At 39.2% G+C, this 17,107-nt stretch overlaps 1 protein-coding gene across 1 annotated transcript in view; it reads left to right on the top strand.

Annotated features, from left to right (window-relative positions):
* The window catches only part of NALCN (sodium leak channel, non-selective), a 343,201-nt gene that overhangs the window by 268,032 nt on the left and 58,062 nt on the right, over positions 1–17,107 (top strand). The window contains exon 16 of the mRNA XM_050937548.1: positions 12,208–12,281. Coding sequence (XP_050793505.1) covers positions 12,208–12,281 — 74 coding nt within the window. The remainder of the gene's footprint in view (positions 1–12,207; positions 12,282–17,107) is intronic.

Genomic DNA, 17,107 nt, shown 5'->3' on the forward strand with positions numbered 1-17,107 from the left:
AATTAAGTTAATATTTTAAAAATGTAGTGAAAATATTTCAGGTTCCTGTCTGGAAAGGAACCAATAGACCTCTCCCTATATTTTGAATTTTGAAAGGTTTCACTTCATGTTTTCAGCAAAACTAATCTGTGGCTAGTAGTTGATACGTCCAGTCCATCAAATTACAGAATACTGAAAAAGTCAAGCTTTGCTAAACACATTCTCACAATTCAAAATACGTGTGTGTGTGTGTGTTTTGTGTGTAAGTGTAATCAGCACATATACTTCACACCGCTGACCACGATTGTCTTGAGAACAGAAGAAGGAACAACATTAATTCATACGAAACTGTTCTTACTACGGTCTTTCTCTGGCCTTTAGTATTTTTAAAGTGCTGATCACCATAGCAGAAGGCATCATATCCAAATTTCTATCTGAAAAAAGACCTATCTGCCCTCCCTATATTAAATTGTATTCTGAGGGGAGACCAATCTTCATAGTTATCATCCAATAGAAATGAAATTTAGAGATTAAGAATTTCTGGTGCTCTTTGGATTCCATAATTAATCCACCCCTTTTCGCTTCAGTGTTCTACTTCCTCAGTGTTTCACTTGAAATTTTTAAGGCTTTGGTGCAAAACACCAATTATCCAGATCACTTTCCCTCTGCTTCTGTAACGAGAGAGAATGCAGATGTGTTAGATCTTGGTATGACAGTTCACAGAAGGGAAGAATGCCAGTTCTGTAGCATGGGTCCCCCAACCCCATAGAAGTGCCTCCATGAGGATCAGGTTCTGTGAGTAAAGAGGAGGTAAGATTTAAGGGTGGCAGAAATGCTACTCCTTCCAAGTCCTGAGGGGCATCATGAATTAACTGCTAACCTTGTCAGCATAATCATAATCACTCTCTCACTTCTGGTAATGTTCCAGGGAACTCTCAGTTGCATGGCTTCTGTAGGAGCCATGTTGCTATGGAGGGCTAAAGAAGGAGTCAGAGCTTTGAGGGTCTTGAAGGTGCCACAGGGCTAGGGGCAAACTCCTTTGTCATCCCACTCAGTCGATGGAGAGAGTCAAGCCCTGCCTCCTTGTTGGAATGATCTGATGGAAATTCACTTTCTTGGCTGCTCTGCGAGGACAGTCTTGTCTCGGGGCTAGATTAAAATGCAGATAGGCCCCAAAAGAGCCTAGGCAGGTTAGGTGCCCAATTCCTTTTGATTTAAATGGGATTTAGGTGCTTAACCAGCTTAGGTGTTCTAAGAGATCCCACCAGATGCCTACCTGCATCCTTAGGTGCCTAATTATCTTTGAGACTGTGACCCTAAATGTCTGGCTGTCTATCAGACTGTCTGTCTAGGTACTTATACTGTGCTCACCTCTGTGGTAGCTGAACTCCTCAAGCAAGAAACATATCAGCATATGCGCAATGTGCCCAGCCATCAAGAGCCAGTAGTCAGCCATCAAAATAAGTCAGTGGGCACCACGTGAATGGACACAAAAGGATCAATGTTACTTAACAAATAAATCATGTATGGATTTAAAGGGTGATCTGCAAAACATCTTTGAGTGAGGTTGAAGGCGATGAGTCCCCAAAATGTAATTTAAGAATTATTAGCTTGTTTCTGTCCAAACTGACATAAGATTTTCTCATTATTTGTTGAAAATAATGCTGATATATTACATGAACTCTTATGTGTTTTCACTCTCAATACAGATTATATTTTTAAATAACAGATATAATATACAGCAGGCTCTTCATTCAGCTATGCTGTATAAATTAAACCATCACTTGACATCTGCCAAACTCCCAAGTAAAACACACATGGTGGATGTTATTTTCTTGCTTGCATTCCCTAGGATAGAACAGAAAAATATTTCCATATGGTTCTACAGATGGGAAATAGTAAATACGTTTAAAATATTGCATTGCTATTAACGTTACACAACTGCAAACTCCTCATGTTTAGAAGAACAATTCCGAGGTTACCATGGAAAAGTATATTACATCTACCGTATCAGTAGTCCCCAAAACATTTCATGGATTTATACTTCACTGTCCACTATGAATCCAGATCTTTTATTACAAAACACCCACCTGCACTAACCTTCATGCTTCTGTTAACAACCTCCTGTTGGTATAATATCAAAATTAATATCATGTAATTTGCACTTTCCCCAGCTCTGTAAAATATAATATAAAAATAAATATGTCTGTGTAATTCTCTCTGTATGCTGGAAAATTTTGCTAGGACATATAAATATAGCAAAATCTGAATATTCAGTAGTAGTTTGCAATATTTAACATCACTGGACCTGATCGTTAGAGGGAGTCAATGGAACTATGCCATTTTACATGAGCCAAGGAACTGACCCATAATCATTAGATTTGATCTAGCATAATTAATAAATCAGTATTGTCCTGTGATGCCTTGATTTTTATTTCATGAACTAAATCTGTTTATCCAGGAAGAACTGTCTTGGATTTTTAGAATGGTTTTTCAAAAATTAAAAAAATTGTTTACCATTAAAATATGTGCAGTACCCTTTTACAGCAGCATATGGCGCTGCAGAGCAATATTGCTCTGTGATTATTGTTTTTTTAAACTGGCATATGCTATATTGGTTTGTTGCACGCACTTTGGGTAACTGACTCTTCCTAAGAAAAATGAAAGAATAAAAAGTCAGACTCACTATCAGGAGACAAACACCTACAAGATCTCTATCAAGCGTTCTTACAACTACAATACCCACCTGCTGAAGTGAAGAAACAGATTGACAGAGCCAGAAGAGTACCCAGAAGTCACCTACTACAGGACAGACCCAACAAAGAAAGTAACAGAATGCCGCTAGCCATCACCTACAGCCCCCAACTAAAATCTGTCCCGCGCATCATCAAGGATCTACAACCTATCCTGAAGAACGATCCATCACTCTCACAGATCTTGGGAGACAGGCCAGTCTTCGCTTACAGAGAGCCCCTCAACCTGAAGCAAATACTCACCAGCAACCATACACCACGCAACAAAAACACTAACCCAGGAACCTATCCTTGCAACAAAGCCAATGCCAACTCTGTCCACATATCTATTCAGGGGACACCATTATAGGACCTAATCACATCAGCCACACTATCAGAGGCTCGTTCACCTGCACATCTACCAATGCCATCATGTGCCAGCAATGTCCCTCTGCCACGTACACTGGCCAAACAGTCTCTACATAAAAGAATAAATGGACACAAATCAGACATCAAGAATTATAACATTCAAAAACCAGTCGGAGAACACTTCAATCTCCCTGGTCACTCGATTAGAGACCTAAAAGTCGCAATATTACAACAAAAAAATTTCAAAAACAGACTCCAACGAGAGACAGCTGAATTGGAATTAATTTGCAAAATGAACACCATTAAAGTAGGCTTTAATAAAGACTGGGAGTGGATGGGTCATTACACAAAATAAAACTATTTCCCCATGTTTATTCCCACACACACACTGTTCCTCACAACTTCTTGTCAACTGCTGCAAATGGACTATTTTGATTACCACTACAAAAAGTTTTTTTCTCTCCTGCTGGTAATAGCTCACTTTAACTGATCACTCTCGTTAGTGTATGGTAACACCCATTGTTTCATGTTCTCTGTGTGTATATATATATCTACTGTATTTTCCACTGCATGCATCCAATGAAGGGGCTGTAGCCCACAAAAGCTTATGCTCAGATAAATTTGTTAACAGTCTCTAAGTTGCCACAAGTACTCCTGTTCTTTTTGCGGATACAGACTAACACGGATGCTACTCTGAAACCTATCAGGATTGAGTAATTCTGGCTGTTTTAAATCCACTCTGTCAGTGACAGTAGTGAAATGTGCCAGCACTTATTGAAGAAACATTAGAGACAGATCAATAATTTCTTAATTCTGTGTTCTCAGGCAGCACCTGCACAAATAAATTCTTGGGAATCTGAGAATCAAAAGAAGAGCCCTGGTAATGGTTTCCTAGTAGTGTGTGTTTTCCATGACATCCATCTAAAATCTTTTTATTGAAGCTTTAAGAGTGGTTTGCTGACCTGCCACAGTTGCTCCACTCCGAATAAAGTAACCTGCAGGAGTTCTTTAAAATAAAAGTTCTTAAGAACATATTTAACAATAATCAGATGTTGTAGGCAAAAGCAGGGCACTGTCTTCCACTGAGAAATAATAATGCAATACAATAAAAGATTATATAACACTGTTGTCATTGCACTGTGCACCTTTATGGGCTGTATAAATAACAAACAAATAAATAATAAATAACCATATACTTAGTGAGTCTTCACAGCACTTTACAATATATAATAAAAGAAAACAGCAGGCTAAATCAGTGTAACCTAAAATAAACTTAATAGAGTATAATATACTTACTTAAATCTATATCATGTGATCAAGTATTGTCTTTTCTACATTAAAACCACTAATAATTTCCTCTACATGATTCAGGAACTTTGCAGGCATCACAAGTTTTAATTGCCACACTCCTTATGTGTACCAGCATGCCACATGAAGACATTATTAAATGAAACAGCAATCATTAAACCCAAGTGTATGTCCTCACTTACAATGCTGTAGCATTTTGTCTGTGACACTATGTAAATTTGGAAACTAAAGCAGGGAGCATCTTGATTTAATTATCAAATATAGAAAATAACTTAAGAAAAAATACTTAATATGTAAAAAACTGCAATGCTTTCCTGAATGAGGTTTTCTTCTAGTAGGCCCATTCGTACCTGAAATTGATTAGTCTCTTTGACTGTTGATACTTGATTGATCTCAACTGCTGCCTTTAAATATGATAAATGGATAATTTGGGCACTTCTAAAGAATTCTTCTTCAAGGTTGTCCCTCCCAGATATTGTTGGCCAAATCTTCAAAGGTGCACTTGTAGAGTTGGGTCTACATTTTTTGCTTGTGCTCAGATTAGGTATACACAATTTTTAATGTATACAGACAAGTCACGGCTTATATACAATTGTATACATGTTGCAGACGAGGATTACATATGCAGGCACCACAGCCATTAGTGGAGAACATGCTCAACTTTATGGTCTAAGTGGTCCCATTGACTTTGATTAGGTTACTCACAGCACATAAACTTAAATATGTTTGTAATTGTTTGCTGGATCGGGGCCTAAGATGTCCCCAACTAACACCTCTCAACACCTGTCATTATGTCCCACACCTAACTTTAGGGAAAGAATTCAATTCTTCAGTTACTACATTTGGTAATCATTGACATAAGAAGAAAAAAATCAAACAAAAAATTGCCATTGCTCTCAGCAGTCTCAATTATATCTAAACCCACAACAGGGTACCATGCTCATAAATCCACTAAACCTGTGATGAACTATTGAGAATCACATTAAACCAAGATGCACACAAAATATATTTTTATATATGTGCACATACATATATACACAGTATTATGAATCCACATCCCAATGCAAAATGGATCTGTTATAAGTAGTCAATAAATGTCAATTTCTTTTGATTTACAGAATAGTCTATCACTGATATATACATATAGTAGGCATTATAGAATCAGAGAAATGTAGGGCTTGAGAGGTCATCTAGCACAACCCCCTGTGCTGAGGAAGGCACAAGTAAACAGAGACCATTCTGACAGATTTTTGTCCAACCTGTTCTTAAAAACCTCAATGATGGGGATTCCACAACCTCCCTTAGATGCCTATTTCAGTGCTTATTTATCCTTATAATTAGAAAGTTTTTCCTAATATCTAAAGTAAATCTCCCTTGCTGCAAATTAAGTCCATTACTTCTTGTTTTACCGTCAGTGGACATGGAGAACAATTGATCACAGTCCTGTTTCTAACAGTCTTTAACATATTTTGAAGATTATTATTAGGTTCCCCCTCAGTCTTCTTTTCTGAAGACTGAACATGCTCAGTTTCTGTAATCTTTTCTCATAGATCAAGTTTTCTAAAACTCTTAGTACATTTGTTGCTGTCCTCTAGATTCTTTCCAATTTGTTCACATCTTTCCTGAGGTGTGGCATCAAGAATTGGACAGGGTACTCCAGCTCAGGCCTCAACAGTGCTGAGTAGAGTGGGACAGTTACTTCCTGTGTGTTGCATATAACACTCCTGTTAATACACCCCAGAATGACATTAGCCTTTTTTGCAAGTGCAGTATATTTCCAGGTTTCAAAGTTAAGTTGACTGATGTGTAATTTCCAAGATCCCCTTTATTATCCTTTTTAAAGATATTTACAGTGTTTGCCTTTCTCCAGGACTCTTGGACCTCAAGGGCCCTCCATGAGTTCTCACAGATATTTGGTAATATTTCTGAGATTGTTTCAGCTAGTTCCTTAAGAGCCCTAGGATGAATTTCATCAGGCCCTGTTGACTTGAATACATCCAACTTATCTAAATTTTTAACCTGTTTTTTTCTGTATTTTGCCTTGTATTCCTTCCCCCTTGTTGTTAATATTAATTGTGTTAAGTATCTGATCACAATTAACCTTTTTAATGAAGATTGAACCAAATTAGTCATTGAACATCTCAGCCTTCTTGATGTCATCAATTATTAGATTTCCTTCCCCACTATGTAGAGAACCTACACTTTCCTTAATCTTTCTCTCGCTCCTAATGTATTTAAAGAACCTTTTTTATTGTCTTTTATGTCTCTTGTTAGATGTAACTCATTTTGTGCCATAGCCATTCTGATTTTGTCTCTACATGCTTGTGCTATTCTTTTGTACTACTCCTTCACAATTCTTCCATATTTCCACTTTTTATAGGATTCCTTTTTTATTTTCAGGTCACTAAAAAGAGCTCCTGATGGAGTTATATTGGCCTCTTAGTAGTCTTCCTGTCTTTCCTTTGTGTCAGGATAGTTTATAGTTGTGCATTAAATATTATCTCCTTGAGAAACTGTCGGCTCTTCTGAACTCTCTTTTCCCTTAGATGTTCTTCCGATAGCACCTCACCTACCAGTTCTCTGAGTTTGTCTGATTTTCTGAAGTCCTTATTCTGTTTCTTTCACTCCTTCCTTTCCTTCATATCATAAATTCATCATTTCATGATCACTGTCACCCAAATTGCCTTCCAACTTCAGATTTGCTACCAATTGTTCCCTGGTGGTCAGAATCAAGTCTAAAATGGCTGTTCTTTAGTTACTTATACCACTTTCTGAAACAAACAGTTGTCTCCAATACATTCCAAGAATGTATTGGAAATTTTGTGTTTTGCTGCATTACTTTTCCAGCAGATGTCTTGCTACTACTGGGTACTACCAGGTCTTGTGTTTTGGATATTCTTGCTATTTGTTCTAGAAATGCCTCATCCACCTCCTCTTTCTGATTTGTTGGTCTATAGTAGACCCCTACTATGATGTCACCCCTATTTTTAGCCCTTCTATCTTGACCCAGAGATTTTCAACTGATCAACAAGTGTATATATTCTTGATGTAGAATGCAACATCACCTCTGTTTTTGTTCTGCCCATCCTTCCTGAACAAGCTATACTCCTCTCTACCAATATTCCAGTTGTGAGACTTATCCCACCAAGTCTCTGTGATGCCAGTTCAGTTATAACTTAAATTACATACTAATATTTCCTGTTTAACGTCCAGTTCTTCCTATATTCAACAATCCCAACACCTAGTTTATCTTACTTGGGGAACACCAAGCTCTCCCCAAAAACAATGATCTTCCTGAAATGTTTCATGCACATCTCCCAGGTTTTCTGGGAAGATGAAGGTTCTCAAAAGTATGGTGCTTTGAAAATGTAGCTGTAATTTACTTTATAAAAATTATTCTTAAAAATAATCAACATTATTATTAGGTTGCACAGGTTAAAAGCATGCATGGGAAGGAGCTTACAAAACATAATATCTACACTTGAAAAGAGCAACTGTTTAGAAAAAAAATTACTGCTTTCAATGATATTATGCATCTCAGCAGTATGGTTTTGCTCAAGAAATGATAGAATCTTTCAAAACAGTGACATTTTACGGTCACCTCGCATATATTAATGTATTTTGAGGACATAGAAAGTCTGTAAAATAAAGAAGTTTTACCATGAATCAGAATCAGTTTGGACTTTGAGAGAAACAAAAATACTTACTGCTTCAGTTTTTTTTGCTATCAAAAAATATAGTCTTCTGAAGACCTGATGCCTATATCCCTAGGCGAAATACAAATGTATGAAACAAGCCCAGTTAAATAGCTTTAAAGAGATGTGCCTAAAGATACTATTTCAGATTGGTCAAACATAGGGATGGGATTGCTAGAAGATCCTAATTTTTTCTCTGATTCCTTAGAGGTTATAGAAATGATTCCTAAATAGCTGACATAGTCAAGTCTTGAGAGATGCCTAGGGCCCCATGTTCATCACAGGTGCAGGCATGGATAAATTCCTCAGTTATGATTTATTCCTCTATTTAAAATGTTCTTTACTTGCAGATCACCTGGAACTTGCCGGGCCACATAGTAAAACATGGATTAGCAACAGTATCAGGGCACACATTTGACTATGGCAGAATCCAGTGGGAGCCATATTTCCAAGGATACAGAAACTGTAGAGCCAAAAAGGACACAGTTGCAGCCATACTGGGTGGCACTGCAGTTGGAGTCTCATTAAGTAATTTTTATGACATTGAGGGATTATATCTTACAATTAACCCACTAGCTGATTAATTTGGTAAAGCCATTGAAAAAGGAGGGGAGATTAGTTCTTTAATTTTGCAGCAGAAGGTGTCAATTATTAACAATATGCACTCCATTGCGCAAACTTTGAAATGAATTAATATATCTGTAAATACTGTAATTAATTCGTTACATAATAATAATGTTTCTCAAGCAATTGTGTGCAGCATATATGATACTAAACTTGTTATGCATTCAGGAAATGTTTTATTCAAGAAATAAAAAAATTAACTGGTGGAATGGTCAAGTTAATTAAACAGCACACTTATATGGACCACACTAGTGGGAAAAGGAATTTACAATATTGGTAGGCTAGAATGTCCTGGATCCTAGGAACCACATGAAATTAGCAATTTGACTGTGCCAGTTATGATTGCTATTTCTATATGGATAGGGGGCCCTAAAGATTTGGCATATGTTAAGACCATGGGTACAATAGAGAATGGGACCCATAAACAGCATTATCCCAGTGTGAAGATGGCAACATGAGGATAAGAGGAAACAAGCACAACCTACTGTAAATGAATCAAGTACAAATGGTTCTTAGAGTGCTCGGTACAAATGAGCAGGACCACAAGCGAGGAAGGTTAGGCCCAAATAGTCATTAAAGAGAGAGTGAAGGAAGTGATACAGCCTGGAGACACAGTATGTGCTCTTGGTTATCACAGCTTCTCAATGGGGACGACACCATGTCAGGGGAGCCTGGATGGATTTTGTCTAAACTTCACCTCTCTGACTCAGGGTGGAACCCATGCCGTATGGCCAAGTGTGCAGATTAAGGAGAATGTGACAGAGGTTGTAACAGACAACACCAAATGGAAGTCACTGGTGATCAATCTTTTTTCACCTAGACTTCCCTTGTCCATTAACACCACTGATTTGGTACAAGGGAAAATAGAGCCATTAGTACCCATTGCCCAAATAATAGCCGAGCAACAGGAAACTGGGGCAATACTGTACATGCAGTGGAAATACCCTGTTGGGCTGTACCAGAGGAGATGAGCTTGCGCTCCCCTGGTTAGTACTTGGAGCCTAATATTAATAGTGGTTAAAATGATTACAGCTACTGTCGTCTTGGAAATGTGTTCTTGCCTGGTAAACTTTAAAAGGAAAGCACAAAAAGGCAGGACTATGATATGAATGAAATGAATGCTAATATAAAAAAGAAAAAGATGGTGGAATGTAGGCCTGGCTTGACATGAGGGACAGGCTTATGGAAGTAAATAGATCAACAGGCTGAGAACAGAATGTCTGTGTTAACTGAGAGAGATAAAGGGGTCAGTGAGCTGAGACAGAATGTCTCAACTAGCTAAGATAAATGGCAGAAATACCAAAGGAACCGTTTACAAAGAACAAGATATCAATGGACAAAATACGTTGGGAATTTAAAAACAAGGTAAAGAGTATTTTGAACGTGGACAGTGCATAAACAAAGCATGCTGTACGGGGATTGGTTCCTACAGAGTAACCAAGCCAGTCCCAAAAAGTGTGATGCAATGTATAGTAAATGCAGTCAGATGTGTAAATGTATATAAAGAGGGTTTCTGTGTAACTTTGAACCTGTGATGTGCTCGAGTCTAGTCAGCTCAGTGTGGCATTTCTGTATGAGTGACAAAGTCTGGAGTCAAACTGAGTTCTTCGAAGCTGAGTGGAAAGAGGTCTCAGGGGGAATCCCATCAGTGCAGTGCTTGGGCTTGGCAATGTCTTTCTTGTGGTATGTCTGTGCCTTTATTCTAGCCTCCAGGAAGGCTTAAATAATCCTCACAAGATATGACTACCATTTACCAGGAGCAAGGAAGCAAACAAACAGAAACAAAGAAAAATGTCTGCTTATAAAAATGGTCTAATTAATCAAGTCCTCTCTCCCTAAAAACTAGCACAGCAGGGGAAAGGAGACTTAGAAAGGATAGGCCTGGCTGCCTCAGCCACTGAGGAAAGCTGGACTTTATGCTGCCTCCTTCTTCTCGCTTGGAAACAGCAGTAGAGCCCAAGATGTGGAGACAGATGACCAGGGCAGGGGGCCAGGCAGATCAAGCAGAAGCTTAAAAAGTTTTTGTGTTCTTACCTCCATTGTGGGAAGCAGTTCAGTGGGAATTGAATGGCAGTGATAAGCAGATCAGGTGTTTATACTCTCTCCATGTCTTCTCCCAGTACCAGCACAGAATGGAGAAGAACTGAATGAGGCGGTGGTGGAAGCATATAGGCTCTATATTTTATCATTTAATCATTAGGTGATCATAATGGTCCTGTTTGGCCTTCAAATCAGTGAATTTATGTATTTTAGTTCATAGAAGAGTCATGGAAGTGTCAAAAGTCAGGGAAAGGTCAAGCTTCTCAAGTTTCTGTACATTTGAATAGACATATTTTGCACGTATACTGAAACTGCTTGGACCAATGCCCTAGGCCAGGGGCAGGCAAACTTTTTGGCCTGAGGGCCACATCAGGTTTCAGAAATTGTATGGAAGGCCTGTTAGGGGAGGGGGTCGTGGCCCAGCCCCCACCTCTTATCTGCCCCCCCCCAGGTCTCCTGCCCCATCCAACGCCCGCTGTTCCCTGATGGCCCCCCTAGGAAACACACCCCCACTCCCTGTCCCCTGACCACCCCTGAATCCCCCCCCGACTGCCCCCTGCTGCCCCATCCAACCCCTCCTCTCATTCCTGACTGGCCCCCCAAGACCCCTGCCCTCATTCAGCCCTCTATTCCCCCCCTGACTGCCCCAACCCCTATCCACACCCCTGCCTGCTGACCACCACCCCAAACTCCCCTGCCCTCTATCCAACTCCCCCTGTTTCCTGCCCCCTTATCATGCTGCCTGGAGCTCCGGTGGCTGGCAGTGCTTCAGCCGCACCACCCAGCTAGAGCTGGGCCACACCACCGCTGCCACACAGCTTAGAGCACCAGGTCAGGCCCGGCTCTGCAGCTGTGCTACCCCAGGAGCTTGCCACCCTGCCACCCAGAGCATTGCGCCAGCGGCGCAGTGAGATGAGGCTGTGGGAGAGAGGGAACAGTGGGGGCTGGGCCGGGGGGTAGCCTCTGAGACCAGGAGCTCAGGGGCCGGGCAGGACGGTCCCACAGGCCACCTCCGTAGTTTGCCCACCTCTGATATAGGGCATGCAAGGTAGCCAGTGCAACAGTGCTGGAGGGAAGATCAAATTTTGATGCTCACCCTGTCTCCTCTTCCACAAATAGCACAGATGTGGGGAGGTCAGGCAATAGCAGAAAGAGGTTAGCACCTCAGGCATCACTGGAGATAGCAGTGAATCAGTCTGCACATCTTGGAAAAGGCCACTTTGATCATTTTCCACCTCTTCTCACCTGGAGATGTCAACAGGAGATCAGTGATAGAGCAGCGGGGAAAATGTTGATTTTACGATGGAGGCCACTATGTTGTAATTTATGCTTGTCTATGAGCATGTGTTTTGTGCGGAAGTGTATATCACATAATGTGTTGACCGGTCAATCTGAAAATGCACTTAACCATTACTGTCGATATAGCAACTAAAATTGCACTGTCTTGTTTTATTTTATAGCTCCGTAAATCTGTTTTCAGCATCAGGGCAAGAAATCTTCTGGAAAAGGAGACAGCAATCAATAAAATCCTTAGGTAACAAACAGGAATAATTTGATTTGATGCTTTTTATCTTTTGGATGACAAATGAGTCTCATTAATGAGTAATGAATTATTTCTAATCTGTTTCTTCTGCATGAGTGCTAAAGTATTAAGTCAATTTACAGTGCGTGCTTAATATTTGTGCCAGGGTATCTCTTTGCATTAAAAAAACACAACTTGTTTTTACCTCTTTGTGTAAATGATAATAACCGATGATAAAATGCTCTTAAGGTATATTATTCATGGACACAGTGGCAAAAGAGGGATCGTGTTTTATAATATAGAGTCAAATTTTGGCTTTTTCCACCTTTTCCCTTAGAATTAACCAAGATATTACTCTTCAAAAGCACTTCTATTTTGCACTCATGCCTGGGAATTCCAGCACAATCTTTGCACAGAAACCCAAGTGGAGTACTCCTACCAAACACATAAGTAAGCTATGCAAGATAGCACAGAGAGAAGACCTGTAGATTATTAACTCTGTGGGACTGATTGTGGACACCTTACAATAGTGATCACATGCAAAAGTAGTCCCAGTACATGCTCAGCAACATGGGAAAGGATACACTGTCATGGTCCTATGTGTCTCAGAGGAGCAAGAATCATGTCATAAAATTGTCCCCTGAGTTCTCCCCTTGCTACAGCTTTTCATGCCAGTTTTTGTTTTACATTGTTTAAATTGGTATTATTAACATTCAAATCATATGTAAAATCTGTGCCAACAATTTATAGAGCATTAGTTTGTTGCTACCTACAGTTGTGTGTCATCAAAGCTTGCACACTTACAATATATATTGTAAACTACCACTAATAGGGAAATAGAAGTACAAATCAGGAATAACTGATTAGAAAAATACAGTTGTGAAATGAGAATAAATATTGCAATGCTTTGTGAAGAGCACTCCAGTATGAAATTACAGGAGTTCAGTGCAAATCCTGAACTGTGAATATTGTTGAAGAGTGCATCATAATTACATACAATTTGAGAAAAAATTATAGCAGCCACCTTTTGTTATTCTTTTTAATATTCCTAGAGAATAAGTAACAGTAAATGCCATAGAGATTAACACAACTTTAGCGGTCTTTAAAAACTATGGTAAATGTGACCAATTACCAATTCAACTGGATATGCTTTGTCAAGATGTGACTGCAAGGCCAAAAGTATTCATTGCAAATGAAACTTAGGATTCTTTTAATAAGCATTTCAATTACCTAAGTGTCTCTTGGTTTTATAGAAGTTGCCCCATGGAGAAATGAGCACAGTTTCTGCATACTAGTCAAAAGCCTTACAATACATTTTTATATATTGGCTTCTCAGCAGCATTTGATGAAAACACATAGGTTGCTGATTTATAATCATGAAATTCCACTGACTCCAGTGGGGTTACACAAAGCATCAGTCAGCTCAAAGTTCAGCTCAGACAGTATCCCATAGGAAATCCACTCATGGGCTGCTTTTATCTTTTTAAGGCTCCATTCTTCCAGATGCAAGAATAACTCATGTAGAACAAAGGAAACTGTACAACTGAAACTCACAGAGTTTCCTATGAATTCTTTTATCACAATAGTGAGATTTCCTTCCCTCAGAAGAAGTCAGCAGTTCTGCTCTCAGAACCTTTGGATTCCTGGTAATTTATCTGGCTCTCACGGCAAGGGGCAGCCACACAGATCCTCCTTGTTTCTGCTTTGCTAGTAGCCTGCTCCCACTTTTCCCTTCAGAGCATGGCATCTGCAGAATCTATGCTTCCAAGGTCTCGCTGGGAACATTTGACCCTGGAATCCCCTCCTCAGGGACAGTTTCACAGGACAGCAGAAGAAGCAGTCCTAATTTATATTCACCACCAGGTGCTTACTCACCCAGATTTGCAAAATCAAACTTCCTTGGAGCCCTTGTGGGGAAGTTTTGATGGTAAGGGGATCCTGCCCCTGGGGCAAAATGTTTGCTGGCACATCTGCCTTTTACACACAAACAGAGAATGCATAGAGCCTTCAAATAGTAATAGTCTCAAGAGTGTAGCTTATTCATGAACAAAGAAGCAGCCTCCTTGTGAGCAAGAGGAACAGGTAGCTTTCTTGGCAATGAATAACTGCTTCAAACTGTTTCCATACTCTGCTGATTCCGATGATTCCATTTCTATACTATAGTAACTGGGCCCACCATAGGTGTCACAGCTTCGGCATTAAAACGCTAACATAAGAAATCATTTTCCCAACATATGGGATGGATTTGCTGGTGCAGAAAGTCACTAAATATGAGGTTTTTTGTGACAGTGGAGCCTCAAAGAGGGATCTTGAAAAACATGGGTGTGAAATGTGATAAAATGTCACAGCTAAACCCGAGCATACTGGTCACAGGAAGCAGAGAAACTCAAATTTGCATGAAGATTATGGTTTTTCTTTTTACTGATCACAACTACTATGTTTTTATCATTAATAAAAGTAGCTGCGACATTTGAATATCAGCTACATTATAGACCAGACAGTGGAAGAAGTGATCTTTGTACCTAAAACACTGAGTAGTAGTTGAAGTTGACCCTTCTCTAAAGATTCCCACCAAAAGGCTTTTACTCGTTGTCTGTATGGATGAAGGTGGGTTTACGTGCTTCTATACATTAAAGCTGCTCTGGAACAACTTCTGTTTGCTCAAATTATTTTAACAAAAAAACTTTTAATTCTGTTCTTGCTGCTTTATGCTTTGTGCTGCCTTTTTTGTCCTTCTTACCCACCCTTACTGAAGAATATTTCTATCAAATTCTAAATATTTTATCATAAACAAGAAAGAGTGCAAATTGTACACAATGGGATGAATTCCATCTTTGTGCATCTCTTGAATGATCACTTAATGCTCCCATTGGTGGCAACCCTTCCAAGGTCAGAACCTGGGACCAAATGAAATGGAATTGAAGATGACACCCAGCATCAGTTACGGATTAATTATCATCTGGAATATCAAAGTCTAGAAAAATAGCTTTTGTAAAGACTAATAAAATTGCCTCTGTCTGCCACCAGAGCCAGCATCATGGATGCCAGCTAAATATCTGTCTGTTTCCCAGAATCATTCATCACCTTTATGTTTTATATAATAATTACCAGTCATTCCTGATGAGCTTCTCCCACTCCCTCTGCACCACCAGCCTTGACCCCACTCTCCTCATATTTGTTTTCTTCCCCCACTCCCCTCTCTATTACATGCTACACCCTGAGAATGGAATACTCTACCAGCCACCATCTTTTTCCCCCTACAATCATTTGTGTAAATATACTGGAACCATCCAGATATACAGATATAACCATGTTATCTTACCACTGTGCGTGAGCCTTATCTTTCTCACCTCATCACCCCCTATTGCTAAATATGCATATTCCATCGCATAATAGTTTGCAAGCTCCACAAGGCACAGGCCATGTCACATCTTTTTATTGGTCCTATAAAGTGCCTTAGCACATTTTTGGATGCTGTATGAATAAAATAAAAATATTCGGATTACCTATGTCAATAATGCAGAACATGGTTCTGGTTCAGATATAGGTTACCTGACCAACTCTGAGGCTGTTTACTGTACTGCCTATTCTGAGCCATTTTCCCATCAGCATATCACATACATAGTGCAACATCTAAGTTTCAGGGTCTGTTGGACAAAAAATCAACTTCTTCAAAGGTCATCATTAAGTAATCAGTTGTGACAGTTTTGGAAATAAGCCACATTGGGCTGAGTAGCTTTTGATATGCATTACATTATAATTGATTTTAGAGCTAAATTGTAAACTAGTGCTAAGTATAAACAACAATGTATTCACTATTCCAGACAAAGCTTTTCTGACATTTACTGAGCCTGAAGGAATAGCCTATCTCATGCATAAAGTGAAGCTTTCAGTTGGAATAAACAGCTGAATCAATAAGGAACATTTATCTTCAGTCTGAAACTATGTTTTGAGTGCGTCATTAAAATATGTTGTAGTGATTGAATTCAAAATTCCGTTTTACTAGTGTGCTGGTATTCTGGTAGATTATTCAACTGCTCTTATAAAAGCATTCTTCAAAACACAGTGATCTTTTATGCATATCACAATGAATGAAAAACAAGTTCTTAACTCTTTCTAAAAGGGTTATGACATTACTTTATTTACCGTGTCTCTGATTAAACTATCTCAATATGTTGTTATAATGAGCCACCCTGATTAGGCAACTTCCTGTCTTAAAACACAAACCCAGAGTATCCTCAGACACAGTAAGTAGTTCATTTGTATCCTTATTAGAACGCCTCCTCCATTAAACAATCAATTTGTGTTGGTCCCTTGAGTGGTCACTTAAGACAAGTTCAACCCTAAATCAATCAGGGTTTCTCCTTTAAATCTGTGATTCTATTTTTGTTCAATGTTAGGATTGGATACCTATGATTTTTTTAAACAACTGATCTGACTAATCTCAGGTGTGTCTGTCACAATCAGCTTCTTAGAGCATTAGAAACCAAGGCTGCCACTGGATTCTACCTAGTCTCCAGCAAAGTCAAACATGAAGAATTTCAGGAGCTGCTTAACCTCTGCTCATTGGAAAATGTTGCCCCTTTTTGTACTTGTTGTGCTAAGTAAGCTCCATACTTTTAATGGATCATCATGAAGCAAGCTCTGTGACTGGCTCATCTCTAATCCAAGGAAATACCCAGACACACATCAGCTAGGAGAGAATGGTTAGAAAACAGGGCAAGAATGAAGACCAGAATGTAAGGTAGCTAAAGAGGTGAGCATGTAAATATGCTATTTTAGATGGCTAGATTGCATAGACACTGAAGAAGACAAATTTACTGTTTACTGTCTTTTCT

This window comes from Gopherus flavomarginatus, chromosome 1 (genome assembly GCF_025201925.1).
Source record: "Gopherus flavomarginatus isolate rGopFla2 chromosome 1, rGopFla2.mat.asm, whole genome shotgun sequence".
Lineage (NCBI taxonomy): Eukaryota > Metazoa > Chordata > Testudines > Testudinidae > Gopherus > Gopherus flavomarginatus.